This window comes from Hyaloscypha bicolor (assembly GCF_002865645.1).
Source record: "Hyaloscypha bicolor E unplaced genomic scaffold K444scaffold_183, whole genome shotgun sequence".
NCBI classification, from domain to species: domain Eukaryota; kingdom Fungi; phylum Ascomycota; class Leotiomycetes; order Helotiales; family Hyaloscyphaceae; genus Hyaloscypha; species Hyaloscypha bicolor.
The window spans coordinates 2660137-2685921 of NW_020194685.1; the positions used below are offsets into that span (position 1 = coordinate 2660137).

The 25785-nt window shown below is 46.3% G+C and overlaps 7 protein-coding genes across 7 annotated transcripts; 5 read left to right on the forward strand and 2 right to left on the reverse strand.

Annotated features, from left to right (window-relative positions):
* Positions 1–211: 211 nt before the first annotated feature.
* Positions 212–3859, forward strand: K444DRAFT_546611 (uncharacterized protein; the record flags this gene model as incomplete). Its single annotated transcript, XM_024876237.1, has 2 exons — positions 212–958; positions 1049–3859. 2 exons carry the CDS (start codon positions 212–214, stop codon positions 3857–3859), a joined length of 3558 nt encoding a protein of 1185 aa, XP_024727582.1.
* A 2814-nt stretch (positions 3860–6673) lies between these two features.
* Positions 6674–9639, forward strand: K444DRAFT_274932 (uncharacterized protein). The gene is made up of 6 exons (XM_024871494.1): positions 6674–6738; positions 6826–7426; positions 7494–7868; positions 7918–8174; positions 8305–9062; positions 9143–9639. Exons 2-6 carry the CDS (start codon positions 6891–6893, stop codon positions 9293–9295), a joined length of 2079 nt encoding a protein of 692 aa, XP_024727583.1. The 5' UTR covers positions 6674–6738; positions 6826–6890; the 3' UTR covers positions 9296–9639.
* A 273-nt stretch (positions 9640–9912) lies between these two features.
* K444DRAFT_576349 (uncharacterized protein) lies at positions 9913–11189 on the forward strand. Its single transcript, XM_024877523.1, has 2 exons — positions 9913–10683; positions 10737–11189. The coding sequence occupies exons 1-2, from the start codon at positions 9983–9985 to the stop codon at positions 10837–10839; spliced, it is 804 nt and encodes a 267-aa protein (XP_024727584.1). The 5' UTR covers positions 9913–9982; the 3' UTR covers positions 10840–11189.
* A 742-nt stretch (positions 11190–11931) lies between these two features.
* Positions 11932–13858, forward strand: K444DRAFT_622053 (uncharacterized protein). Its single transcript, XM_024882020.1, has 4 exons — positions 11932–12581; positions 12648–13167; positions 13218–13282; positions 13338–13858. The coding sequence occupies exons 1-4, from the start codon at positions 12386–12388 to the stop codon at positions 13748–13750; spliced, it is 1194 nt and encodes a 397-aa protein (XP_024727585.1). The 5' UTR covers positions 11932–12385; the 3' UTR covers positions 13751–13858.
* An 862-nt stretch (positions 13859–14720) lies between these two features.
* K444DRAFT_275004 (uncharacterized protein) lies at positions 14721–15538 on the forward strand. Its single transcript, XM_024871495.1, has one exon. The coding sequence runs from the start codon at positions 14931–14933 to the stop codon at positions 15342–15344; it is 414 nt and encodes a 137-aa protein (XP_024727586.1). The 5' UTR covers positions 14721–14930; the 3' UTR covers positions 15345–15538.
* K444DRAFT_622054 (uncharacterized protein) lies at positions 15182–16035 on the reverse strand. Its single transcript, XM_024882021.1, has 2 exons — positions 15944–16035; positions 15182–15795 (listed from the first exon to the last, which is right to left on the reverse strand). Exons 1-2 carry the CDS (start codon positions 16021–16023, stop codon positions 15606–15608), a joined length of 270 nt encoding a protein of 89 aa, XP_024727587.1. The 5' UTR covers positions 16024–16035; the 3' UTR covers positions 15182–15605.
* A 3984-nt stretch (positions 16036–20019) lies between these two features.
* On the reverse strand, positions 20020–22708 carry K444DRAFT_576355 (urea active transporter-like protein). Its single transcript, XM_024877524.1, has 7 exons — positions 22440–22708; positions 22343–22373; positions 22134–22296; positions 21959–22070; positions 21475–21909; positions 21018–21351; positions 20020–20965 (listed from the first exon to the last, which is right to left on the reverse strand). Exons 1-7 carry the CDS (start codon positions 22510–22512, stop codon positions 20095–20097), a joined length of 2019 nt encoding a protein of 672 aa, XP_024727588.1. The 5' UTR covers positions 22513–22708; the 3' UTR covers positions 20020–20094.
* Positions 22709–25785: the final 3077 nt, after the last annotated feature.

The window sequence follows — 25785 nt, forward strand, 5'->3', positions numbered from 1 at the left end:
AGCTTCAACCTTATGCGTTCTCGTACATATTTTGGGTCACTCACCCCCTCTCACGATATTTAATGCTCTGGAAGATCCATTGACCTACTTATGCTTCGAACATTGCACCGACTCTCCCCCTAGATACGATGACGACGCACCTCAACCTTCCTTTAACACGGCCGCCTACGGAATTCGACAAGCTATCCAAACCCCATAAACCCTTCCCATAATGGGCCTCACCTCCAAAGCCAAGAAAGCACCAAAAGATTTCCTGTCATGGCTCGAAAGACGCGCAGACGCAATATGGAGCAACCTCCTCACGAACCATCTCTGGCAGCGGATGCTAAAGAACACCCTCGCAACCACAATTGCCATCATAATCGCCTTGCTCCCGGCCGTCGTCCGCGTGTATGGAAAAGCCGCCTACCTAGCACCCATCACCACCGTCTTCGGACATCCCGGTCGACGATTCGGGCAGATGGCTGAAGCGCTAGTACTCGCTGTCTCTGGGTCATTGGTTGGCATAGGATGGTCTTCGTTTGGGTTGTACCTCTCGAGCCTTGTGTACGGACATAATCCTCCCGCGGCGTACACTATAAAAGGACTGTTCTTGGTGGTGGCATTGATGGTTCATGGATTTTTGAGAAGCCATACACCGAGACTGTTTATTTTTGTGCTGTTGTTGGTTATTGTTGATGTGGTAAGCTTGACGAGTACAGCGACTGCGGTCACGAAGTTGGGAGTTACGCAGCTGTTGTATCCGATTTTGACGGCGTCTGGGGTGCTGTTATTGGTTAATACGTTGGTTTTCCCGGAGTTTTCCAGTGGGTTTCTTGGTGTAACTACCATTGAGACGCTTGGGGAGACGGTGGGTGCTTTGAGGGATGCGGGGAAGTATTTTATCAGCATTTCTGAGGGCAGTGAGAAGAAAGAAGACGACAAAGAAGACGATACGTCTAGTGAAGCCCTCGCTCATGTACCAACTTTGGCAGAAAAGCCAAAGGAGAAGCCTAACGGGGAAGAGCATCCATTGCTCGAAAGGATCCGAAAGCTGTTCAAGAAAAAGAACTCAGCCGAGGACGAGACGAGGGCAATTGAGGCTCCGAAGCCAGAACCAGTCAAGCTCAAGTCTCTTACTGATCAGAAGGCCAAATTGCGCACGCAGCTTGCTAGCTGCAAGGCAGCACAGCAGGAGTGTAATTTTGAGTTAGCTTGGGCAGTCTTGCCTCCTGGAGATGTGAAGCCAATCAGCGACACTTACATGAAGAAGCTGGTAGCGAATACTATTGCGCTGATTGGAGCATGCGAGAGCAAATATGCACTCATGGGCGATGAAAGTGGTAAGAGAAACGAAGAGGCTAAAGAGGAGCCTGAACTGAAAAGTGCTGAAGCTGCAAATATCATCCCTGGAGACGAGTCCTCAAGGCCTAGTACTGGTGTTGATGGTTCGCATGACGAGTCCACGAATGAGAAGAAGAATAAGAACAAGAGGAAGAAGAAGAAGAAGAAGAACAAAAGCAAGACGAGGTTGGAAAGAGAGATTGAAGATCTTGAACTTGTCAAGCCGAAGAAAGAGATCCAATCTGGCGATGTGGAGCTACTGAGATATCTTGTATCTCGCATTTCAAAACCGCTGGCCGATCTTCAGGAGAAGATTGACAGAAGTGTGGATGTCGTAACCTCATGCTTAGCATACTGCTACGATGTACCAAAGCTACCCTCCGGGGCTCGAGCCCCAAGCGGCATCGAGCTAGCTGAAATCGACATCCGGGTTGACATCTTAACAACGGCTATAGCAGAGTTTGACAAAGATTCTGCAACAGCTCTAGAAGGCGCCGCCTCGTTACGCGATCTCGACCATCCACAAGTTGATATTATGCCTCGCATGGAAACATTCCTGATCTCATCTTTCCTCTTAAATCTCCGTCAAGCTGCTCTGCGTACTTTGGAAATGCTCAACCAGTCTCGAATATTGGTTGAGAAACGTCAAGCGAGACACGATCGACGACGACTTTATGCGCCTCAAATCAATTGGCAGAAATGGCTTGTTTCTGGTGGCGAAGAGGACGCTCTTGCTTTGCCTGAACAAGGCAGAAAGGATGCACGAACCGGGAAGAGGGACAATAATCAGGAGGATGGCGATTCCATCAACAGCAAGGAACGTCTTCTCAAGAAGAAAGATGTTGAATCTGCTCCTCCTACAGAATCTCAGTCTCAATCACCACCACCTAGAAGACGTACAGTTAAGGCGTTATCAAAGAAGGCTGAGAAGGGCGGATTGATCCACCGCCTGCGAAATGGCCTGGCAGACGCCATCGAGTACTTGGTTGGAAGTGACGATCTGCTATATGCTCTCAAGCTTACGATAGCTGTCTTCCTTGTCACCTGGCCGGCATTCTTGCATCAATGGAATGAATGGTATTCTTTGAATCGAGGACTGTGGGCTGCACTCCAGCTCGTGCTGATCACTGAAGTTGCCATCGGCACGTCAGTCATGACCTTCACGCTACGAGCAGTTGGCACGACGATAGGTTGTGTCTGGGGTTATGCTGCCTATCAAGCCCACAACGGGAATCGGGTTGTCTGCGTGGTGATTCTCGTCATGGGGATCATTCCCTCAACCTACATCCAGCTTGGAAGCAAATATATCAAAGCCGGAATGGTCTCCATAATTTCCATGAGCATCGTCGCCTTAGCAACAGTAGACAAGACCGTCCTAGGAACCGCAACCGAGAACTTCCTCAAACGACTCATCGCCTTCCTCATCGGTGGCGTCGTAGCACTCATCGTCGAAGTCGCCTTTCTCCCCGTCCGAGCACGAGACCGCCTTGTCGAATCCCTCGCCGCCTCCATCCGCCAGATCAACGAAATGGAAGCCTGTCTCGCCTACGGCATCGAAATGCAAACAAACGTCGACGTCCACTCCACCGACGTCTACGCTCGCTTCGAACGCGCAAAAGGAAAAGCCCAAGGCGCGCTCACAGCAGCGGAAACCTTCCTCCCCTTCTGCGCCAACGAACCTCGTCTAAAAGGCTCATTCAAAGGCCTGGCTCTCGTGTACGCGGAAATACTTTATGTGTTGTATGCAGTGGTAGACAGGATGGACAACATGCTGCACCTGCGCCAAGAATATGGCTCCAGCGTCCTCGAGGAACTGAATGAGAAAGTCTATCCCTACCGCCGCAACGTCGCGGGCAGCATAACGCTGATCCTGTTCGCGGTCCACGAAGCGCTCACCACTAAACTCCCACTCCCGCAATTCCTGCCTTCTGCTCGTCTCGCACATCTCCGCATGGTAAATCGTGTAAGAGAAGTTGTGCTCGCAGGTGGTACTGAGAAATTGGCGGATAGTGAAAGGAGCGAGATTGAAATGAGCATGGTGAAGCACGTTGTGCGGCAGAAATTCTTGAGTTGGAATGCGGCAAGCGCGGGGCAGATTGAGGTTATTGAGTATCTTGAGGAGTTGATTGATCTTGTGAAGTTGCTGGTGGGTGCTAATGAATTTCGGAGTGGGATGTTGACGAGGCCTACTTATCAAGAATATGTCAACCGCATCGATCGTGGTGCTCGAGACGATGAAATGGGAAGAGAGGGAGGAGCGGATGTTATGGTGGGCGATGAGCAGAATGAGCAGAGGGATACGGTTCCGGATCCGCAAGTTAAGAAACGGAGGACGACGACGTTTTCGGGTGGGGAGAAGAAGCGAAGCGAGAATGAAGAGTTTGAGAGGCAGAAGAAAGAGAGTGAAGAGGAGCTGCCGAGGTCGCTGCAAAGGGTCAGGTCGAGGCGGATTGAGGAGATGAGTTTGCAGACGAGTCGCAGTCAGGAGGAGGACAGGAAGAAGAGGGAGGGGAAACGTGGTGATAAAGGAGTGTAAGATGCGAAGATGCAAGTAATCTACAGCGTGTATTAATCCAAAAGTACAATTCAAAACTCCGAATGGAAAGTTCCAGCCTAGTTGGATCATTTCTTGACACCCTCAACGTCTCGCTTGCAACTTGGATTCTCGTTTCCAATGGCCAGTAAACATTATCACAAACGCCTTGATCTGCCAAGTGGCCCAATCCCAAAATTAATCCACCCTTCCGTCAAAATCTAGCATGGAACTCCGTCGTTCTTGCTTGATGCCCATTGAACGCCCGATCAAACGCCTTGATGTGCTGAGTGGCTCGATTCACATATTCCTCTACCGTTGTTCTGTGTCCTCGAGCGAGACGTTCCATCACATGCGGCATGTCATAGACACTTCTGTCCAGGGACATCGACGGCTCCGCCTGGGCTTCCTGACTGCGAATAAAAGTTAGAAGAATTACGCCGGTACCGGGGAGAGATTTTTGCGTACCTTGAGAAGGTCCTTTGATAGTAAAAGCCGGATGTCATGGTATAGGAAGAGCTCTCAGACATGGTTTGCTTCGGAGTTCGGGACGATGGGACGAGAGATCCTTGGCTCGGTTCAGATCTAGACTTTGGATTGATATAGACCGAGGTTGTCTTGGATCTAGGTTTGAAGTTACATGAGAATTTGACTGTGACCGAGGAAGAAGTGCGAAAAGAGCGGCAGCAAGTCGCTAGGGGTCATTTTATACAGCTCGTCACTATCCATTGAAAATCTCAAGTTCCAAATCCTCCAGTGTGAGGTTCATCACGTTAGATTTGCACATTTGCGTCCACAGCACGACCTCCTCTCATTATTTAACTGAGCGTCGGTACATAGTCACGTGTGCAATATTCGAAGTTGAGAATTGCGCAGGCGTGCATTAATCCTTGTTCATTTTCAGCCTCACCAGCCTCCTTGTCGCCCCTCCGTACCTCCACACAACCCTCCCTTCGTCGTGCAAACGCATACACTTTGCAGAGCGTCTTCATCAACAGCAATACGGTGATGATATTTGCATTGTGTTGTACGAGTCAAGTCCAAACTAAAGTTGAAACGATCGGGTCCAATCACCGAGGCGACAACAACCCACAGCCTCGTTCTGCAGTGTGTCCACTAACCCTGCAAGACTGTTGCAGAGAGCCTCGGGGACATTCCTTGCTGTTGTAAGTACTATTTTTGAACTCCTAAATACGACATTTATGTAATGGGGAAATCTATTACTGAAATAATGGTTCTCACAGTACCCTCAAGCTCGAATCTGAGCTTTGACGATTTGAAGTGGTATTCAACTCGACTATACAGAACGGCACCTCTTTACAGGCACAATGGAAGAGTCGCAATCGTTCGCCCAAAACGGGTCTGCGGCTGCCACCCGTGTCATACTTCAATTGCCTCCTCAAAGCCGGCGAGACGGTCCCAGCGGCCAAGATGTTAGAGGCCATAAGAATCATTCTTCGCAAAACGACCCAGTACAGCAGAACATGAAGAATGTCATGGCGGAGCAACAACAAGAACAAGATAGCATAAGCATTACCCACCCCGGGACGTTGGAACTCCAGGTTGACCATCACAACTATCCACAATATCTACCTGGCTACTCACAGCCGCCGTTTTCTATCTTGGGAGGACTAGCATCACCGCGTTGCCACCTTGGGCCTCCTGGAACAAGAAGCAGTCCGTTGTCTTCCCGACCCGGACGCCCAATACAGCAACAAATGAACATCAATCTTCCAGAAATTAACAGTTCATCTTTCACTTCTGCTTCTTATTTCAATCCCCCGAATTCCCCTCGTCCTATGTTTCATAGTAAAAATTCGCAAGTTCCGATAAAATTGCTGGCACGGTCATACATGAATCGCCAGGGAATATTACGCGAGGGCAGACATTCTGGAAGTACAAATGGGTGCTCTGATATCGATGAAGTGCATGATAGTGTTGGTTTATCGACTTCAGATAGTTCGACGGTGACCTCCTCGTGGAATTCGGAAGATTATATTCTTCCTTTCTTTGATACAACATCCGAGCCACAATTCAAGCCGTTGTCGGATGTAGATTCAGAGACTGCATTGGCCGGACTTGCTTTGCCAGGTAGATATCTCTTCATTCAGCCCCGACTATCGTCTAGCTCTAAGATTGGCATCGGAACTTCTCAGAGCTCTGTCGAGTTTTACAGAGAATTTGTCTTCGTCTCTTCTCCGTATCAACCTCGAAGGCTAACAATTGTCTTAGTAAACGAATTGCATAAATTCCCAATGACATTTGACGACTGTTCTCTAAGGTTTGCCAATCAACCATCTCACGAGTCCTTTCAAGCGACGCATCTAGCTCAGAACAAATATGGCGAGTCGCTTCTTACAGAAGAAGAAATGGGGAGCTGGTACCAGCTCAGTTCTCCAATATCCTCGTCTGCTGCTCGGAATTTCTCCCAAGCTTCCAGAGCGGCGATAGCCATCGAACAGCGCAAGGCAAAGAAAATCGTTGAGAAGGCAGAGAGGCTCCCTTGCAGGAATTGCGGCAAATTCTTCCTCAATATAAAGGTTCGTCTGAATAAAATCTCAGCAGATAACTGCGGGCTCAAATACTGATGAGAATTCAAGAGACATCTGCAGCAGGGGCATTGTGAGAACTTTTTGGGGGACGCAAGCCATATACGAGAGGTCCTTTCGCATGTTGAAGGTGTCCATTCCTCACCCGGAACCGAAAGTCAACGGCAAAATCTAATTTTCAATGAACATACCTTTCCGTGCAACCCCGAGCACGCTTTCTGGGATCGACGTCCGAGGAGCTGGAGCTCTGTCAAGTTAAGAGCAGCACAACTGAGCCTGGATATGATGACCGATGGGCAGTACAAGGAGTGCGCAGCCAAAATCAACGCACTCGTAGGTCAGGATATTCTCATTTCCTGAACATCCTTATATTATCATGCCCTTCTTTTCCTAAATATTAGATTCTGACTCTGCTTATAGATGTGAGACCAATTGACCTCGAAGTCGCTGATTGCATTATACGCGATTTCCACCGAAGTATTCAGATGCGCACGGATGATGATGCCCTACTAGAGATGACAGCGAAGGAGAGGGCATTGATGGCAGAGAAGAGAAAAGAGGCAGATATATCCGAGAAACAAGCAACGGACGCGACTGCCCACCCTCCAGTTAAAGAGATCGCTGTTTCTGCTGATAGAGAAGGAGTGCCAGCATTGGTTCGCGAAGAAGCATACCCCACGTCCGCTAAATCTCGCTCTCAAAGCCTGGTGTCCCCAACCAGCGAATATAGCAACGCCATGCAACTGCCTCTAGACTTGCCTCATGTCTCTCCCACCAGAAACAACACTCTTTCATCCTTCACAGAAGACGATACGGACTGGGGCGAAGATGAAATCACTGGAAGCCTCCAAGACCTCCACTTTGCCGATTTTTCGGCCTTTTCGCAAGAAAGCTTATTTTCCCAAGATCAAATGAATGAAACCCTGATGCGGCCCGTATTTTCACCAATGAAAGAAGAGCTGATTGATAGAATCATGAAGGAATTTTGGGCAATTTTTGATCAGGAGAGCGGAACGATCCTGTAAGTTTTAAATGCTGCCTCTTTCTAAATATATTATATGATGCGGTCTCGCTCACAGATGCTTGAGTGGAAATCCCAGTCCTGGTACCGGCTCAATGGACGCAGACGAAAACCTAAACGATAATAAGCAGACAGCTTCTGAAGGGGGAGAAGATTCAACACAAAATACAGGCTCCAACTCGTTCAGCACGACGAATAACAACAGCCAGAAGTATCCCCGGAGTGTGCTTGGACGGCACAGCAGGGAAGGCGAAGATGATGATCAAGACAATGGGGATGGCAGAAGCCCGAAAAAGCCTAAAACGTTCGTATCTCCGTGTCAAACCCAAGACGGCAACACCAAATTCGCGTGTCCTTATCGGAAGAGAGACCCTCGGAAATATTGCGTGCAGCATTGGCGCTCTTGCGCCTTAACCCCGCTAGATACTGTTGCTCGGGTTAAGTAAGAAACCGTAACATTTTCTCACGTTTGCAGGACTGAACTACCGCAGGGCCCATTTGTACAAGTATCACCGTATATTTCCTTGTCAACGATGCCAGAAACTCTTTAAAGACCCAGACGCAGTAACATTGCATGCCCAAACCCCCGAAGGATGCGAAGTCAGACATATCGAGCACACTGATGGGGTGACCCCTAAAATCGCCGAGAAGCTTCGAAGCAAGAAAAAAGCACGAGACCAAACCGAAGCAGAAAGATGGCGGGATATATATGAATTACTGTTTCCCAACGAGATGACACCCAGCCCCTGTAAGTCCCTTTCACCTGAATGTCAATAAAGTAACACTGTTTCGGCGAGCTATGAAGAGGCGATCGACAGACCATCGTGAAATTGAAATCTCTCTGCAACTGAGAGCTTGTGCTAACTGCCCCACCATAGACTTTGAGACTGTTCAAGAAGATACTGCTCTGTCCCCTGATTCGCGACAACTGGCCGACTATGATGAATACTACCGCCGAGAATTACCACGGGCCGTGAGAGCCGCACTAGAGGAAAGCATCCAGAACCAGTCACAACCTATCGAAGAGAACTTGAGAAATAGATTTATGGACATCGTCAGAGATTGCCAGGATTTGATATCAACAAGATATCGATCTTCAGGAGGAAGAGCGACTGCTACACCTTCGATAAATCCTACAAGTCCAGACTTTCCAATGATATCAATGAGAGAGACGAGAAACGACATGTCCTTGACCGCGAACGGAACAGCTGAGCTTTCCTTCGGGCGCATTACTCCTCCCTTCTTCCACCCTCCGTCACCTCAATCTCATTTACGGTCCCGCCTGGAGGTTTCTGACCTGCAAAATAACGCCTCGAAAGCTCCTGATGGCAAGGACCCATCTGATTCTGGTTACAGCAGCAACACTTCTGGCCTTCAATCACGGCATCCCTCGTCATTTCACAACACAATCGACAGTGCTTCTCTGTCAACCTCTCAGTCTCATGTTGCGTCTTCCGAGTCATTTTCAGCTAACGCAGAAAGCACCTGGAATTTGGACGATGGACTGTTTGGTATGAATCCAGACAACGATGTTATGAATGAGGATGACACCAGCGCATTCAACCAATCTTGGGCGGACTTTAAAGCTCAATCTGCGGAGGGAAATGCTTGGAACCTCTACATGAGTAATTCGGAGGTGGAAGACCCCTTTTCTTCAGATCAACCGCTTTAATCTGCGATGCATTCAGGACAATTCGTCTCATTTCAGTGTTCCAGAACCTTATCATTCACATGTTTCAACGACATGATTTTGGCAGAGGATTGGTAGGGATGGATAAAGGAGAATGGAGGGTTAAGGGGAGGTTATTGTGGAATTGGGTGATATCGGAATGGGGAAAAAGTGAGCGTTTGCAGCACAATATTGTTTAGCCTCCTTTCGCGCAATCTCGGTTTCTCTAATGAAATTTTCTTCCAAGATCCTTCAATCTTGAAGGGTTTCTCTTTGCGTGGACTAAAGAAAGTCTCGCTTACCCCTCTATCCATGGAAAACACTCCATATTTTCTGAACGAGGAAACGGATTATGATCGAGAAGAAAGGGATAAGGAAAATTCAGGTAGTTCTTGGGAAGGATGTTTTCCTCGCGTTTAAGGAGTCAATCGTTTATGGAGGGGGGGGGGGAATTTCGAAGTGTTAGCAAAGCAATTGAGTAGAGTGCAAAATTAGCTTTCTGAACTCAGCTGCGTCGACTGTGATTCTAAATGCAGGGCGGGCTAAATTGCTTAGACGTGCTAGTCACAGTATTCCAGTTTTCACTTGCAGTTGTTAAGAGCGATTCGGACAGCAAAGAACATGAATCCTCGTCCTGGTGATTTTCACGTATGATGTTCCTTCGGACCTCGGACATTCTGAACAATGAAGTGCTGGCGGCTGGGGCCCACATGGCCCCCCTATTCTCGCACGGATCATTCTGCGATCAATCTTCGCGACAGTCACCGGACTTCGCGAATCTCGAAAGGCCGAGCCTGGCCATCGTGGTCTGACGCGTGCAATCCTTCGAGGATATATTCACAACTACTTACCCCTCCCATCCCGCATTCTGAACTAAAATATCTCCGATGGAAGCCACTTCAAAATCAAGCGACCTCGACATCGCCCTCTTCCGGGGATGGAAGCAAAATGGCGTCTACGTATGGTCTCCATTCGTCACTAAACTCGAGCTCCGCCTCCGTCTCGCAGGCATAAGATACACCACAGAAGCAGGCAACCCGCGAACAGCACCAACTGGAAAGATCCCCTACATCTCAATCGCATCCAAAACCGAGCCTTCTTCGCCCCCGCTCACAATCGGCGACTCGTCCCTCATCGCCCAACATTTTGTCACCGCCGGCCTCATGCAAGACCTGAACGCGAACTTGAGTGGAACCGAGAAAGCGGTGGATCTCGCAATGCAGGCTTTGTTCGAGGATAAGTTGTATTTTTTCAACATGCGGGAACGTTGGATTGATAATTTCTACGTGCAGAGGGACCAGGTGCTTGAAGATGCGCCGTGGCTGGTGCGGTGGCTTGTGGGGGGGATGATTTATCGGAGTCACGTGAAGACGCTTCATGGGCAGGGCACGGGACGGTTCTCAGCGGCGGAGGCGAGGGGGTTCAGTCGCGAGATTTGGGCGAGTTTGAATGGGATGTTGGGGGAGAGTAGGAAGAAGAAGCCGTCTTCGGAGGGGAAAGAATGTTTCTGGTGTTTGGGTGGGGAGGGGCCGACGAGTTGTGATGCGGCGGTGTTCGGGTTTGTTAGTTCGGCGTTGGTTGCGGAGAGGTGAGTGGGTTGTGAGATTGTTGTTGGAGAGGGAACGTGCTGATGATTTTTAGTTCTCCGGAGTCAAGGCTACTAGTCAAGTCTTTGGACGCGGTGACGGACTACGCCAATAGGATTCACGAGAAGTATTTCCCGGATTATGAAAAATGGACTTGAAGGCAGCTTCTTTGTGGTGTTGACTGTTGAGAGACTGCGGGTTTGGAGAAATCTTTAACTGCCGTCGAATGACATGTGAGATGCATGGACTTTGTGTAACCGGAACATCTCACCAGAGTCCGTTAAGCTATTGATTCCCCGAGGCTATGTTCAGTCACTTGACCAGTTACCAACTGGTACCGAGCTGGCGGAAACGAGGATGGGTGGACAAGTTCCAGGAGAGGAGCCCCATCGCATTTATCGTCGCGCTTTTTCATCCAATATCTCGCACGAGCACCACAAGGTCTGCCCCGTTATTTTTGATAATCGTGGACATGCCCAAAGCTCAAGGCCCCAAGGAGGATAGTAGCATGGCTTCTTCCGTCAATACAGTACCTGGGGGAATGAATCCCCCCTACTGATTAATCAGACATTGTTGTTGCCGATCACTTAATCGAGGCTCCGCTTGAGGATCTCTTCTCCAGTTTGGCATCTTGCAATCAAAAATGGACAGCCTCAAACCCCACATGATCCCCAAAACGGTACGCGGAAATGTGTGTCAAGGTTCAGGTTCTTGGTAAATCTGTGCCACCTCGGGAATCTCCATCCTCTGTCCCGTCTGGCGGCCTCCTGCACCCGACACTACTCCATATGAGGCGTCTCCCTCTGGCTCAGCCGCTGCCACCATCACGGAAAAAATGCCGTTGTGATCCGGGCCACACAGAAGCTTGGGCAATCCATCGTGATCAGAGCGCCCTGGGAGCACAAAGGCTTTCGATAGGATTGCCGAGTTAATGCACGGATTCAGTGCTGGCCCGCTCCCTTGTGGCACATCGCTAAGCACTGTAGAAAAGCACTTTCAGGGCTGTTCCTCGATCGATGCATCTGAATGAATCCCGAAAAAAAAAAAAAAAAATGATGTTGGATCTCATTCTGCAACGCCCTGGTTGTCTTTAGAACGCACACGGCCTGTGCACACACATGTTGGCTTTCTCTCAGGGGACTTTCGGAGCGAAGAGCCCTCTATTGGCGAGTCCCCCTGAGCCTTCACCCGCGGGCCGCGTCCCACCCCACCTGTTTTCCCTGGTTGAATCTTACTTTTCGACTCCAAGGCCATCCCGCTCTTCACTTTATTATTGCAAAAATTGGTCATGGGTGAAGGGGGTGACTCGATGCACCCCTGCATGCCACACCTTGCCGATCCATTCCCCGACACGTCAAACACACATGGGCGCGGCGAGCCGCTCTCTGCTCCGCATAACTGTCACAAGATGGCTGAGTTGTTTTGGCCGTTGTGGCTTTCACTGACAGCCCTGATTTGGGGACCGTCCCGACTGGGCTGGGATTGGGCTCGCAGACGGCTGGTATCAATGTGGTTCCGCCTATATCGTATGTGTTAAGGTCTCCTGCCAACACGGCTCCGCGATATCTGGTGGTCTTGGATGATAGGGCTACCTAAGTTGGGATTGCTTCACCCTTATACCGACGATTGCGTTGGATCCTTTCGTTATGTGAACTGCACGTCTCTGTCCACGCATTCATTTCTTCATCCGTGTTTTTAGGAACAATGACGTCCACGCCGGGTGGCTTTGAGATTCCTCCTTCGTTGCTGCCATATCTACTTCACGAGAAGACAGACGACAGCACCCTCCAACCCCTGCTCCTCAAAGTCAACATCGTATTTGTGATTGTTGTCATTTTTGCAACGAGCTTGCGATTCACAGTTCGATTTCGAATGCTCCGCTCTGCAGGACTAGATGACAGTATGTGATTCCTCGTCTGAAACTAAGCGCTTCAACACCGATCAGTTGGTGGCTGATACTTCACAGTACTCATGATCTTAGCCTTAGTATTTGCCCTCCTTCTTTCGGTAGCTTGCCTTGTAGGAGAACACTATGGGCTCGGAAAACACATTTGGAATCTAAACAGCAACCTCCTTGAACTTGCTTATGACGTTGGCCGAGTCACGAAAGCTCTTTACGGCTGCTACCTCGCATACTCGACCTCTATCACTTTCTGTAAACTCTCCATCATCGCCACTTACACGAGGATCTTCCCAAATGGAGCTCTACGATATAGCATCTACGCGATTGGAGTCGTGGTTATCATTTTCTGGATCACATCCGTCTTTTGCATCATCTTCACGTGTGTACCAGTAGAAGCAGCGTGGGACTATAGTATCACGGACGCGAGGTGCATCCATATTCTTGATTACTTCTATACCTGCGCTGGGGTGAATATCGCTACAGATCTCCTGCTTTGTTTCCTCCCCCTTCCAACCATCTGGAAGTTGCAGATGCCAAAGGCGCAGCGCATCGTTGTCTGCATCATATTCGGCATGGGAACTTTGTACGCCACATCCCCCCCTTCCTACTTATCCGACTAACAGCAGCTCCCAGTGCATGCGTAGCAACAATCCTCCGACTCACCCAACTCGTCCACCTCAACGGTATCGACGTGCCATGTTAGCCCCCTCTTCCCCACCCTTTTCGTCCCGCAGATCTAACCCCAAACCAAAGACCAATCAATAGGCTCCCTAAACTGGTCCCTAATTGAAGTCGGCACGGGCATCGTGTGCGCCTCCATCTCCTCTCTCCGCCCCCTCGCAACTCGCTACCTCCCGCGGGCATTCGCGCACTTCACACAGCACACTTTGGACCTACCGTCTCTCCACCTTAACAACACTGCTACATCTACATCTGCGATCACGAGCAAAGGCGCACCCCAGACGGCGAAGCGGAGTATGACCGATAGTAGCATATATGTGGAGCGGAGTTTTGACGTCACGGAGATGGATACGTTAGAGAATGGAGAGGTGAAGAAGGATGGGGAAGAGCCGGAGAGGGTCCATCGTGAAGTTTGGACGGAGGAGTCAAGAGGATCAAGTCAGGAGGTGCTGGTCAGGGATTTTGAGCCGGCCATTGCGAGGTAATGCGTTTTTGGGTTATAATTGGATTGGAATAGAAACACAAAAGCCTCGGGGCCATGTTCATGTTCATGTTCATGTTCATGTTCAACCAACATATTCGGCTTCACGAGTCACTAGCGATTTGCACCGGTGATTTGACTTACCAAAAGACTTCCCAGCTACTGTACGAAGCAAGGTGGAAAGTTCCACTATCACCAAACTCAACACAATCCACCCAGATCTGCCAATCGAAAGGCTCACGTGTTCACATACCCAATGTCACGCCAGCCAAACAACTGCTTCCTATAGCATAAATCATAGCTCTTTCACAATGAGCGATTGGCCACTTCACATCAGCGAAACTACGTAGCTCATCAATTATCACATATAAATAAGATTTAGGATCTTCAAACGAGGATGCTAGTGTCATGCTTTACCCCTGCATCCGGAATCCGGAAAGATCCCCTGGATTCACAGTCTCACCCCCACCAAACTCTATTCCCGTCTTGATAAAACAACGCGGCTTGGGATTATGCGAATTGGCTCCCCACATACTGCGCACCCAGCCCACTCTCGAACTTCGATCTGCTCCTTAGTGGAATTTTCGCTTCTATTGCAAGGAAAAGAGCAGAGAAGATGCCCCGGTCAGGACGGCACAGTGAAAGTAATAAGCGAAATTCACGAAGTCGTCCCAATCGCAAGTCCGCGAACACACGCAGAACTGGGCGAATACTCGAATCACAACCGGCTGTAGGAAGGACATCTGGGATCGTTGAAAATGCCATGAAAGCTATTTGGTGCCATGCTTATTTCTAAAACCTTACAGGTATTTTATCGTGACGCCCCACAAGCCATTTTTACCGGCAACCCATCTATAGCGAGTCGGGTTTGGATCAAGACCATCGGTTGCGCCAAGGTTCTGATCCAGCAAGAACGAACCGGCGTCGAAATTATTATTTGCACGATAGATTTTCCCTTTCCAGCGCCCGACGAAGTGCTTCTGCGAATATCCGTTGATACTTGACGTCGCTGGTTCGACCGGATGTCTCCAGAGTTTGGAGATTGATCTGGCAGTTCTTGTGTATTAGGTCATTCGTCCTGTGACCGAGCTTGCTCTCCAGGGTGATAAATGTGAATGTCGATTTTAGGAGTATCTTCAATATTCGTACCTCCTCCACGATTGCCGCCGCAGAGCTTCTAGCTGATGTTTATGGTTTCGTACTCCCTCTGGGCTCGCTCCTCAGCATTCCCTCAGGCGCCTGGGTTGTTGGGCGGGCAACATCTTATCAATACGACTCATCATCGTCTCACCAGGGCCCTTCATTGGATTAATCGACTGTCTCTCGCGGGAACTCGCTGGAAGGATAAATATCTGGCTGTCTGTTGTTTATGCGCAGACATTCATCGCACTGAATCACTGATAGGCTATGTCAAATGTGTCTTCGGACTTGCGACCGTGGGTACAACTTTCGGCTCCTCATGCGTGTCCGGTGTTTTTGGTCTAATCTATGTACATCTAAAGCGTCTCACCGTGTTCATTTCCGGAACAACCCCTCCCTGTCAACATCGCTTATTCTTTTCCTCGGAGTCGGGTTCACGTTATTCATCTTCCGCATGACGTCGAGGAAAGCCCGGTCAGTACATGTTGATTCATTAACATAGAACAATCAAAACGAAAACAGAAAAGACAATCCTTCCTCTCTGGGATGAATGTTTTGGAAGAGATTGAGATATGTTGGCGTGCGGCTCATGAGATATTACGAGGTACGAGTAGAAAGGGACACATGATGATGTAAGAATGCAATCATCAATCCTCAGAACTTTGAAACAAGAAGTGCAATCTACCAATAAATCATGAAATACCGGGAGCAAAGAGCGCTTAGGCCATGATCCCCTTCTTCCCAGCCCTGATCCGCTCGACCATCTCATCTTCTTCCATGTCATCTTCATACTCATCTGACTCATCTCCACCATCGAGGACCCCTTCAGCATCCATATCCACGTCCGAGTCTTCTTCCTCATCTGAGTCGCCCCAGCTTGGCTCATTGAGGGGCTTGGTGTAATCTGGTCTGAGCAGACACCAAATTAGAACTCATCAGACAACAAAAATCAAAACTGGGGCATGACCCATGATTCATGAACTTGCAGATATCAAATTTCTGAAATGGACTTGAGATGTTCAACATGGCAATGAAGAAACAACAAACTCTTACTCACTTCTGCATCGGATTGATACCCAACGCCTTCAACTCTATAGTCAATTCCCCCTTATGCGCCGTCACAGCGGGCTCATCCATCTCGCTATCCACATCCTCTCCATCAAGAACACCTTCTTTCTCATCACCTGAATCATCGATCTTGATGACAACTTTGTGATCCTTGTCTGGCTCGTCTTTGATCACGAGGGCATTGACTTGGGAACCGAGCGTCTGAAACACGAGGACATTAGCCACGGTTCACGTTTGAGATGTCCAGATGATTAAGAACGGTAAAATCATAAGAGAGATAAGACTTACCACATCGTCATCCTCGATGAGCACAGGGTTGTTTGGGCCACCACCCATGATGATTAATGTAGGATTTAAGTGACTTCGAGAACACGAGACCAGAAAATCTCACGCTGCTTCAAGAATTCCTTGAACTCTCTAAAACATCAGAAGGGAAGATGGACACATTCTCTCTCCATGAAGCTTTTTATACTCGCGATCTCGAAAAACACGCTAACAAACACGACACAATGCGCGTATTAAGTCATATATCTGACCAATGAAAGTGAAGCTTTTCAAAAAGCATGAATAGAAGAACCAATTAGAGGACGTAAGCATTTATCGGAATTGCGGCACAGCAATTAGGCAGCTGTCGAGGAGGGTGGCTCTTTGTTTGGGGAGAAGTGATTGGTTGGAGGTTCATGTGAAGGGAATAGCTAAGACCCATTTTTATGCGTTAAGGGAGGAGAATGGACCAATCAACAGACGAAGGAGAATCGAATTGCGGCACAGCAGGGTGGCGCTTAAGAAGGTTGCTATAGGACAAGGATGAGATGTTCGAGAGAGGAAGAGGAAGGTGCGTAAAACTTGATAATAAAGGTGAAGACGACGTGATTACTTACGAGATGGCCAGACCTATGCAATATTGGAAGATCGAGACTATCTCGAGGGGTTGGAGGATGCAATATTGAGGGAATTATGGTCAGCAGATGAGTAGAGCCTTAAAAGTTTGTGAAGGGGACCGAAGATTAAAGCGAAGTATGATTGGTTGCCGTAGAAACCGAGCACGTGATTCTGATTGTTTGAGTCCTCGGGTCGGGTAGCGGCTAGGCTGTGTGCTTATATAGGGCCTGCGCGGTACTACTGAATGCTTCAAAGCAAGACTGGAGCTGGTTGAGTTCCATGTGTCATGGAGCGCGAAGCGAATGACATCGCTTAATCCACGGTTCTGAGAAAAGGGGCCATAAGGGGGCCATAAGCGAGCCTCTACGCCAGATATGGTAAGGGAATATAAAACGTCCAGAAGAGCAAAATTTGCTGTACAATTTAATTTGCTAGTACTGCAATAGATGCGGTTTTCAAGGCGTTAATGATACGTTGTAAGAGCATCATTGCGCCAAGGAAATATTGCTGTTGCTCCCTTCCTGTCCCTCCGGAATTTGAATCCTCGCAATCCATAGAAAACGTATTTCCCCAAAGTCCCTCTCCAAACATCTCCCGCATTTCCCCCCTCCCCATAGCACAAATATCCAACCTAGAAGCCGTGTCTTCGCCGACGCGCTTCGATAACTAGAGAAATTCCTGCGCAAAGACCGCTAGCAACTTCTTGTTTGTCACGGCCTGGACAAGCTGTGGAAGTGGAATGTGGTGGGTTTTGGTATAAATATGTATGAATGATGGTGCCCTAAGGGCGGTGAAGAAGCTATATATATGCTTGTGCGCAGTACGTGACATTGTTGCACAGACAGAAATAAGCGACCATTGAGTCAGCTGTCTGTCGGCCAGCCATGGAAGACACGTCGTTAAATAAATACTTAAGATAATATGAGATACGATTCTTTGACAGGAAAAGCAGACCGCTGAGTATCTTTACAATTGTTGCCGGTCTTGAATACAATAAACTGAACGTTGCAATCAGACTTGATATGATATCTCAAGAATTTTTTTCAAAATACCAGATGCTGTTGAAAAAACAGACGTCTCGAGCCGTATTTAAGCAGATTGGGTATCTTGGAATTTTATCGTCGGGAAGTTTCTTGTAGATCCCTAGTCGGATGGTCCGGGAAACACCCATATTTGGATTTGGATTTCCTTTGGGAGGCGGAAAAGGGGGTGGAGCGTGGGGGTAGAAGACAATTTCGAGAAAGGGAGAAGTGAATTGATTGAAGCATAGTCGGTGAAAATATTCGGTAGTTGCGACGGAAGGAATTGGTGAGGTTTTAAGATGCTCAGTAACAAGACGCTAACACTCGTGACTTGGCACTTGGCCGCCTGGGCCATAGAACGAAGCTTGCCTGTTACATCAACCTTGCGTTAGTCCTGAAGTAGAAGGTATCAGTGAAATTTATTTGGAAATTAGTCGGAAACCCTAGCATGTTACGGTCTTGCTGTTAAGAAATTCCACACCGTGTAAATCAAGTCGAGGAGAGTTCTAGCTTTATATATCCATAATGAACACTCTTTATGATACAAGGCGCTTTACTTCGTAGCTAATGTGACATTTATTAATTATTAGTTTGTTAAATACCGGAGTACATCGCCGAACTCTTCACCAAAAAATTCCTTGTTTGCCAAAGTGGCTTCGCAATTACACTGGCCATATATCACAAACATCTCATCGCTTGTTATATATTTCATATTGACTGACGGATATAGTTCGAACTCGCCAAAGAGCTATAGAATCTCACTCGTTAGGGAACAATGGCGTTCAATTTCGTCTGGCCTGTACATCCCAAGTCGGCCACCAATTTATCCAGTTTCGGAAAGAATTTGATTCTGAATTTCTTAGCAGCAGAGAACTACTTGATTCCAACAATGACAGACCGTACCTCGCAGACCTCCGCAGCGCCAGGGATTAGCGTCTGCAATTGTGCAAGAGCTGTGGGGCACAACAGAAGCAACTCATCTCGGGTTGAGTTGAAATACGTAGGATGAGGCAATTGTCGTTCGAAAGACGGTTTAGAGACCTTTAGTGCTATGTGTCGAGAAAGTTGGCAGAACGTGTAGCACGGATGGAACTACACTGTACGTGATGCATTCAGGGAGCGTGTCCGGACCCCCTCGTGCTTCATATACTTCGCCAGGGTTGTCTCCGTAATGTGTGAAGCATTTCCAGCGCGGATTGCATTTAATCCTGACGATTCGGAGCACGGTCAAGGCGTAAGTCCAGATCTTGATTTTTGGATCGGTGGGAAGTTCGAGAAATCGAGAAGGTGGAGAGGCAGAGGGGCTGTTAAGATACGCCATGGTGACGGCGTAAAGTGATCGGGTATTTGTAGGTCTTGGTGAAATTTTTGCAACAACAGGTGTAGGTGTGTGGCGGAAGAAACCAAAGTAGCCCTGGTGCTCGAGATGATAAGCTACTATGGGTATGACGTGCTGTTGTCCGTTTTGATCGGTGGTATGAGGGCTCTTAGCCCCTAGTTTCCAAATGGGACAGCGGCTCTGAATCGTAGAATAGATCCAGGACAGAAATACTGGAAGACAACGCAACTCCCCCACAAAGCTCAGCGAAATATTGGTATAGAAAAAGGATGACGTCTAATACAGACAGATCTTAGAACGTCGCATTCCATAGCAAGGGCCTGGGGTATTTCATCGTCCTCGGGGGACTGCATAGATCGATCTGGTCAGTGAGCGACATGGTGGAGTGTGCTCCAGCTCCTCTGAGTGAAGACGGTCTAATTGATCTTGATGCTGCTATCGTTTGATGTCTTGTCTTTTCTATATATGCCATTGGAGTTCTTGTTGGAGTTTTTGATTAGTTATTACTGGGAGTGTGTTTTGCTTCGAATTTATGACTGATACCTATAGCTTTTCCCATTCTTGATTTCAGGATGGTACTTCACACTCTATATCCTGTAGAGGACGATCTGATCGGCTTTTCAACAGCGTTCCAGCAGTGGTGATAAATCTCCTCCCTGGGATGAAGTGTATATCACGTGATAACACCCTTTTGAGAGAACCTTGTCTCTTTGCTCAAACATACCGTTATGGCGATTTGAATAAAGATATTGTCGAAAGGTTGATATCCTCGCATTTCTTCAAGGCCTATGGTATTTCTATCCCCTGATGAAAACAGCTTTTCGCTCTCTAGACCAGCAAAGTCACATACATAAATCATCAAAAGTGTGAAGGATAGTATAATGTTAGATCAGTCTTTCAGGAGTCAATAGATAGATCCAGACTTTCACGGTAACCCCGACCCCTCCTGTTATCTGAATGTGGATTTCTCGCCTCTCGGGACGTGTTGAAGTCGAGTTTGATTGCCTTGAAAGTAGCGATTAGGCCTCGACGTCCCTGCCACAGTGGAAACAATCCCACACAGCAGAATGAAAAAAAGAGCCACATGATACCCGCCACCACCCATCCCGTGAAAAATGGCTTGCTGAAGACGTAACCGGAAGCATAGAGAGGTATTGGCCAGAGGATGAGCAAAATTAGGGTCATTCCCGCCGTGGTTGCTTTCGCTATCTTTGACGCATGTTTGAGCATTGCCCTTTCATCGCGGGCTGTCACTTCCGGAGGATTGGTAGCGCCAGGTACGAGCTCGAGATGTATATTTCCTGCGGCGATATCGGAGTCATCACCTCTGCGAATGGATTCCATAGACTTATAGTCATAGTTATCCACGCCGAAAGCGTAGGTGAGTATCGGAATGAAAAGAACAGGCGACAGGAGAGCAACCACATTACCCGCCAGCATTGGATTATTGGCATATGTAGAGGCAACAGAAAGGCTCCCACTCTCTCTCTTCGCGGTCACCAACCATGCTGTCAGAGAGCAAAACAGCCCCAAAATAGGTGTGGCAGTTGCAGCGACCACGTTTTGTCGTTTCCACATGAGAGTGAGAGTTGCAGGAATGACCGCAGAGGATACAATAACACCCATCATCAGATATAAGTATGTCATTGATATCCCAATATAGAAGAGAGCAGTGGCGAATCCAGCCATAAAAATGCCGAATCCAATAACGGAAGCGTGTGCAACATAAATTAGACGATGACCCGGCGCCTCAGGATCGAAATAAGTCCTAAAATTCTTGTCAGAATTAATATCATGGAATAAGGACTAAGACCACAGACTGGTAGATATCGTAGGTGAAGATAGTTGATACAGCAATCAGTTCAGCAGATGAGGCTGACGTTACTGCCATGAAGACCATCAACAAAGTGCAAATTGCTCCCCCTTGGCCAAGTAGAGCGACAGCAGAATTTGGTAACACTAGTCCGGCGCTGACTTGGGCATCTGACAATCTGTTTGGATATGTGGGAAAAGCGGGATTTCCTTCTAGGGCCAAGGCGCTGAGTCCCATCGTTGTAGCGCAGAGCCATGGGATAGCAAACCAGCTAAGCCCACCCATTATGTAGCCAGGAAGAGCGGAGACAGGATGGGCAGCAATTGCTTTGTTGTAGTACCCTTTCTGTAAGTCAGGAGCTGAATACAATTTGATACGGTGGTAGATGAAAAAGCGAGTTACATCTGGGACTAGAACCGTGAAAGTAGATGCAGAGCGATCGATCTGAAATTGCAGAAACTCACCATTGTCACAGAAAACAGTACCAAAGTTGCCTGCTATGTTGATAACAAAGAATATGATTCCTTCTCTGGATTGCATTGTCAGATAGCTTCCTTGCGCGTTCCCGGCCACGGGGTGCTCGAGAGCTGCTTTCTGTAAAAGCTCCCAAACGGCGCCAGGAGATCCGAGAATAGGACTTGTTGCATATACTGTAAATGCGAAAATGAATATGATTATCAGGATCGTAAATGTGTGGACATAGTCTGTCAAAAATGTTGCCTTGATCCCGCCGAAGAGAGTATACATTACAACTCCGACCGGTAACAGGAAGCATGCTGCCGTGGTGGGCATGCCTGTAAGGGATGTGACTACCGCAGACCCTCCGCTAAGAAGCATAGCAGTGACTAGAATATTTGTCATTAGACCGAAAACGATGAAGACGATGTGTGTGTATATTCCTGAGCAGCAGTTAGGATTGAAGTCCTGACGGGAACATGTTGGACACACCGTAGCGGGCACGAATGACTTCCAGAAATGTGTGAGCATTGGGGGCTCTCCTTTTCAATTCTATTGCAAGAGTTGCAAACCAGAGAATCTGTACCGTGGCGCCAGAAGCGTACTAGGGTACAATAATTAGTTGACCGAAGGGACGGTTGAAAAGTCGGTTCTCGGGAAGTCCTACCCATAGAGGCCCAGAGACACCATATCTGTACGCGACACCCGATGATGTTAATAACGTCGCGGCCCAGGTCCACGAGGACACCACTGCAGAAGCAACAAGCACCGATTTGACCGTTCGACCAGCGGTGCTGAATAGTTCACTGGTCTGCAACTCGTTGTTATACCTGTTCGTTGTCAGCCGTTTTCTCAAATACCTTATTCTCAACATACCTCCTCAAAATCCAAGTGATTAACATCATTCCTAAAGAAAAGAATGTTCGTTAGGCCCTCGTTTTGTTTCACAGATTTCGTGTCTGTTGCCACTTACCAAACGCAAAGAGAAAGCCCAGACCGAGAACGATGCCGTACCCATACCCCACACCCAACGGCGGTTTGATCATAGTGTTAACTTTGTCTACAAAGTACAATGTTGATTGGATTGCCCAAAACGGCTGAAATTTGTATGTCGGAGTTGAGAACAAACCCTCGGGGTGTAGATTCTGTGCATGGAAACACTTTTGTACAGAAGGCTGCGTCGTGTCGGAGAAGCCTATAAATGACGAGCAAGAGCTGCCAGAACCACAAAAGTAAATTTTCATGGAGACGCGTGGCTAGAGAGTTTTGTTGACTGCAAAAGCGCGCCCAGTACTGGCGCTGTCAAGTCACCCTCATCAAGTTTCAGTGGCTGAATCCTTGCGGAACGTCCCAGCCAGCTCACCGAACACCTGCAAGCCATGAGAAAACATTTCTGCATCCAAAGACCAAAGAATTTCCATTCTTAACGCCAAAGCACATGAAACTGCACCTGTGATTTGGTAACGAACGCCACGAGGAGCAACAAACAAAGCGAGCTTAGCACATGGCGTGCCCCGATAAACCTGGAGACAACCGGGGAAATTGAAGTGAAGATAAGAAATTGGGAAGTTTAATTGGGCGCCCGTACGGGCTGATTTAGCGACGTTCGGATCAAAACTCATGGAATGCGAGAAAACCGATAATTATAAAAATTAATATTTCAAGGAATTTAATAAATTAAAGCTATTCTAGGCTAACCTAATGAATCGGAACGTAATTGCATACCATTGAATTGCTTTCCTATTAAATTCCAAGCCTATAAGTAATATAGATAGTAATGTGGGTAGTAAAAGTTATTATACGTAATTTATCCCCATTCTCTATATCTTGACTTACTTTCCCCTGCAATTCTATAATACTTTACCTAATTCTAATTATTAGAACTACTTTTATTCCTTATAATAGGTCGTCCGCCGAAGAGTCTTGAGCCCTATAGGGAGTTTATTTCTAATTTATATTTAAATAAAGGTTTCTCCCGCGAGGCGATTATTAAGTATCTTATAATGGAATTTGAGTTTAATACTACTATTCCTATACTATAGCGAAGTCTTACTAAATGGAGTATTTGCTATAGGGCTATCTTTACTCCTTTAAAAGAGCTAAAGGCCTTAATAGTATTCTTTTTTTTAACTATCTATATAATAGACGAGAATATGTTCTATAATCTCCGATTACTTAACTATAATATTCCTAATATACGGCTCCTTTACTAAGTATATAGAGCAATGGGACTATGCCGTAGAATGCTTAGTTCAGAAGTAGAAGCTAAGAAGGAGCTATTACGGAGAATATTAAAGGAATATATAATTAATCAAGGCCCCCAGGGCACTATCCGGAGTTATAGTAGAAGCTTTCTTTATGTCTATATAAACTCTTTACTAGGTAGTAAAGCCTTCTCCAGGAACCGAATTTAATTAGTTTTACATAATATTAATATCCTATTAATTAGACATTAATACGAAGAGATACAGTTATCTAGGGGGAAATACCGAATTAAAGGGCCTGATTTTGTCTGGTTAATTAATAGCTACTATAAAGTAAGTATAATTATGCCCTACCTTTAAAAATCATTATCTTAATAATTACTAATCCGTTTCCTTAGCTACGATTTTGTGAAATCGAGATATATGCCAGTATTAATGCCTACTTATGCTTTATTCCTTGGATTTATATTGGAGTTATAAATGGGTATGCTATAAGTATAATATTTGTAAACTATTACCTCCCTTTATGCTCGCTTAAGCTAGGGGCAGTATATAATTCACTAGTATAGGTTATAATATTAATAAATTTATCCCCCTATAGCCCCCTTTCTTTATTTTATTTAAAATTAACCTAATTAATTATTACTTAGGTTACTATTCTCGTTTAATACCTTAACCTTACCGGTGAACTTCAGGTAATACCGCTTTTTATTTAGTCTAATAGAGGGGTAGAAACGCCTATAGTAGTAGATGCCTATTATATCCTGTACTAAATATTAAGTATTAAAGCGGGATTTAATTCCTATAAATTTTCAGAAATCTACTAGTTCGGAACTAGTATGGCAAATTAACGGATTAAAGCTTAGTAGGCTTAATTAGTAAAGGTATTTTCAAGCCCTTAAAGTATAGATATTATTTATTAAGTTATATAAATCTTAGGGTATATTAAATAAGTGAAAGATCTTTTTCAAGAAGCTCCGTACTTAACGACTATATTCCCGTTAATTGCTCCCTAATTATATAGCTATGCTTGCAATATATCTTCTAATTATTAGGGAGCAAGTTACTAAGTTCGTTAGAATATGGAATATTTATATAATTAGGAAATAGCCTAATCGCCTATATATTATTTGCGGATAACCCTTCTAAAACTACTTCTTTCTAAAGGAGGGGATTAAATGCTATGGTATTCCAGTCAATACTAATAAACTCCGTAAATTACGAAAAGGATATAAAGAATGGGATATAAATGCGTATCTTCCAAAGAATACTCTTTAGTTCTCCCAGGAATATCTAGTAAAAGCTGGGTTTACCCTCCCTATTATAGAGTCTTTACTTAATACTAGTAGAGATATAGCTTACCTATCCGCATATCTTATATTATAAGACGAGATTATATATTATATATTAACTACGGGTAATTTAGTACTAAAACTAAGGCTTTTACTACTTCCTATTAGTGCATATGACTGGGTACTATATCTAGAGGTTGCTATAGGCCTTGCAGAAGCTAGAGCAAAGAACTATAATAATCAGGATAGCGTATAGTTCGTAAATAAGAGTAGGGATATACTAGCCTCTAATTGTGATTTTGTATATTTTCCGGAGTCTAATAAAGAGAATAATAATATTGAGATTACGGACAAGCTAAGGATAGATGGGACATCGTTTTAGAGAGTTCCTGGTTCTATAAACTGGCTGGTTAATGGTATAGATATTTACTAGTATATGGATTATGGACGTATATCTGAGAGAGAAGATAATAGTAAAGAAGACTTAGGTTTACCTCCCTCTAATATTCGCCGATTTGTCCGGCCAAGAGAAAATAGACGGGGGATATAGTTAATAACTTATATAACTTAAAACCTTATACTAGAGTTAATAGTTATTTAATAATTAATTTCTGGATATGATATAATATTATATAATTAGTAATATTCGCTTAGTCTAATACTACTCAGGGAGTGAATCTCAGGGGTTATAATACAAAAAAAGTTACGTGTCTCGCCTCGTCCTATATCTATTATACTTCTATTAAAAGTTATTATTTATTAACTAATTAGTTTAGGAATTCTACTTGGAATAAGCAAGTTAGATATGTAAATGTTTTATTAA